This window comes from Chelonoidis abingdonii, chromosome 3 (assembly GCF_003597395.2).
Source record: "Chelonoidis abingdonii isolate Lonesome George chromosome 3, CheloAbing_2.0, whole genome shotgun sequence".
Classification (NCBI taxonomy): domain Eukaryota; kingdom Metazoa; phylum Chordata; order Testudines; family Testudinidae; genus Chelonoidis; species Chelonoidis abingdonii.
In genome coordinates this window covers 29,909,452-29,912,307 of record NC_133771.1, presented here as the reverse complement: position 1 = coordinate 29,912,307, position 2,856 = coordinate 29,909,452, and the positions used below count along the sequence as shown (strand labels likewise).

The following is a 2,856-nucleotide window of genomic DNA, read 5'->3' as shown; positions in this document are numbered from 1 at the left end:
TACTCAAAGAGGAGGTAAAGCACAAAAGACAGGAAATAAACTGGCATTGGAGTTTTGCTGGGATTATTTTTTTTTCAAAGCACTCAGATGTCAGGATGATAAGCACAGTAAAAATGCCTACATATCCCGTGATGAGCTGTATTAAAACAAAAAGTGTCATTAAAAGAATGCATAGATAGATCTCGGTTCCTATGCAAGCGAGCATGGTTAAAGGATCATTTCCCTTTTTGAAAATGAATATTGAAAGTTTGATGAGAAGCTCAGGAAAGAAACATTCTGGAAGTCAAAGGAAATGTAATCACTATATGCAAATGAGATCAATTAAGTTTAGCAGCCATGTATGAGTGCAAATGAGAAAAACCAATGATTTTCAAAATCTAGTAATTTGATAGCCATTAGTCTCATTAGACTTTCTCTTTAAAGCTTACTTATTCAAAAATACAGCCCAACTGAAGTGTAGTTTATAGAAGACTCATTCTTAAATTACAGTAGAGATTTCCCCCTATAATTGGAAGTTACAGCTGCGATTATAATCCTGTGCAGTAGATAGGAACATAGCATCAATTTAATCATGGCACACTCTCGTTTTGGGTTCCACTCTGAAAGGTGCTGAGCACCTGACCCAAGCAAGCAACACAGCTAAGCATATGCATAATTTTAAGCATGTGAGTAGTCCTATTGAAGTCAATGGAGCTATGCTGATTTACACCCATTAAGGATCTGGCCCTTGATTTTTAAGGGCTTAACTTTATGCACTGTGAGCAGTCCCACTGATCACCCACCTGCATTAATCTTTGCACGGTTGGGCCTGGTTTTTGTATATTTACTTTTTGTTTCTCAGTCATCTGAGCTGAGTGTAGGATAACCCAAGTGAAAACATCACTTCACTGACTGGCTAGGAATCTGACGTCTCTGAGATATGGCTGTGAATGAGGCAAACTTATATGTATAAAAACAACTCCATTACTAAAAAAACATTAGCCATCCAAGCTGGGGGTCTATCTTGTTCTCCTTATGCAGGAAAAACTCATGTTGACTTCAGCAGGAGTTTTGCAAAAGCAGAGATTAGCCCATAACTAACTAGTTTATTACAATGTCCTTCATCATGCATTTTGTCTAGGAATAATTGAAATTCACCGGAGATGCCGGGCCAGATCCTCAGTTGCACGTATTTGTACCAGCTGATTGTTTGTCTCACAGTGTTTTCAATTGGTTTATAGGGATAAGTTACTATATTGTTATAAAACTTGTCCACCATTTGTTATCCCATGTATCCTCCACACTTATAGATTCATAGATTCTAGGACTGGAAGGGACCTCGAGAGGTCATCGAGTCCAGTCCCCTGCCCTCATGGCAGGACCAAATACTGTCTAGACCATCCCTGATAGACATTTATCTAACCTACTCTTAATCTCCAGAGATGGAGATGCCACAACCTCCCTAAGGCAATTTATTCCAGTGTCCAACCATCCTGACAGTTAGGAAACTTTTCCTAATGTCCAACCTAAATCTCCCTGCTGGCAGTTAAGCCCATTGCTCTTGTTATCCTTAGAGGCTAAGGTGAACAAGTTTTCTCCTCCTCCTGATGACACCCTTTTAGATACCTGAAAACTGCTATCATGTCCCCTCTCATCTTCTCTTTTCCAAATTCCTCTAAAAATCCAATTCTTTCAGCCTTCCTCATAGGTCATGTCCTCAAGACCTTTCATCATTCTTGTTGCTCTCTCTGGACCTCTCCAATTTCTTCCACATCTTTCTTGAAATGCGGTGCCCAGACTGGACACAATACTCCAGTTGAGGCCTAACAGCACAGAGTAGAGGAAAATGACTTCTCGTGTCTTGTTACAAACACACCTTGTTTAATCATCCAGATACGTTTGCTTTTTTTGCAACAGTATCACACTGTTGACTCATATTTAGCTTGTGGTCCACTGTGACCCCTAGATCTCTTTCTGCCATACTCCTTCCTAGACAGTCTCTTCCCATTCTGTATGTGTGAAACTGATTGTTCCATCCTAAGTGGAGCACTTTGCATTTGTCTTTATTGACGAGCGGACTAGACTAGACTAGCCTGCGCAAGGAGGTGAGAGTTGGGGTCGGCCAGGCTCACTCGGGATGGACAAGGACATACTGACCACGCTGAAGATTCTCATCATCGGCGAGAGCGGCGTCGGCAAGTCCAGCCTTCTGTTGCGGTTCACAGATGATACATTTGACCCAGAACTTGCAGCAACAATTGGTGTTGACTTCAAGGTGAAAACAATTTCAGTTGATGGAAATAAAGCTAAACTGGCAATATGGGATACTGCAGGTCAGGAGTGGTTCAGAACATTAACGCCCAGCTACTATAGAGGAGCACATGGTGTTATCCTAGTTTATGATGTCACAAGAAGAGACACCTTTGTCAAACTGGACAATTGGCTAAATGAATTGGAGACATACTGCACAAGGAATGACATAGTTAAAACGTTAGTTGGAAACAAGACTGATAAGGAAAACCGTGCAGTTGACAGGAATGAAGGTCTCAAATTTGCAAGAAAACATTCCATGTTGTTCATAGAGGCAAGTGCAAAAACATGTGATGGTGTTCAGTGTGCCTTTGAAGAACTTGAAGAGAAGGGGGATAGTTAATTTCTCCTTGTTTTAAGATCCAAGGGGTTTGGGTCTTGCGTTCCCCAGGGAAGGTTTTGGGGGAACAGAAAGTGTGCCAGACACTGACTTCTGGCTGGTGGCAGCGTACCAGATTTAAGCTAGTAATTAAGCTTAAAAGTAATCATGCAGGTCCCCACTTCCTGAACTCTAAAGTTCAAAGTGGGGAAAAAACCTTAACAGCATGGCTGTCCCTCCACAGTGTA

General features: G+C 41.4%; 1 protein-coding gene across 1 annotated transcript; it reads left to right on the top strand.

The window, feature by feature from the left end:
• Positions 1-2,054: 2,054 nt before the first annotated feature.
• On the top strand, positions 2,055-2,632 carry LOC116837188 (ras-related protein Rab-18). The gene has a single exon (XM_032801405.2). The coding sequence runs from the start codon at positions 2,117-2,119 to the stop codon at positions 2,630-2,632; it is 516 nt and encodes a 171-aa protein (XP_032657296.1). The 5' UTR covers positions 2,055-2,116.
• The last annotated feature ends 224 nt before the right edge of the window (positions 2,633-2,856 follow it).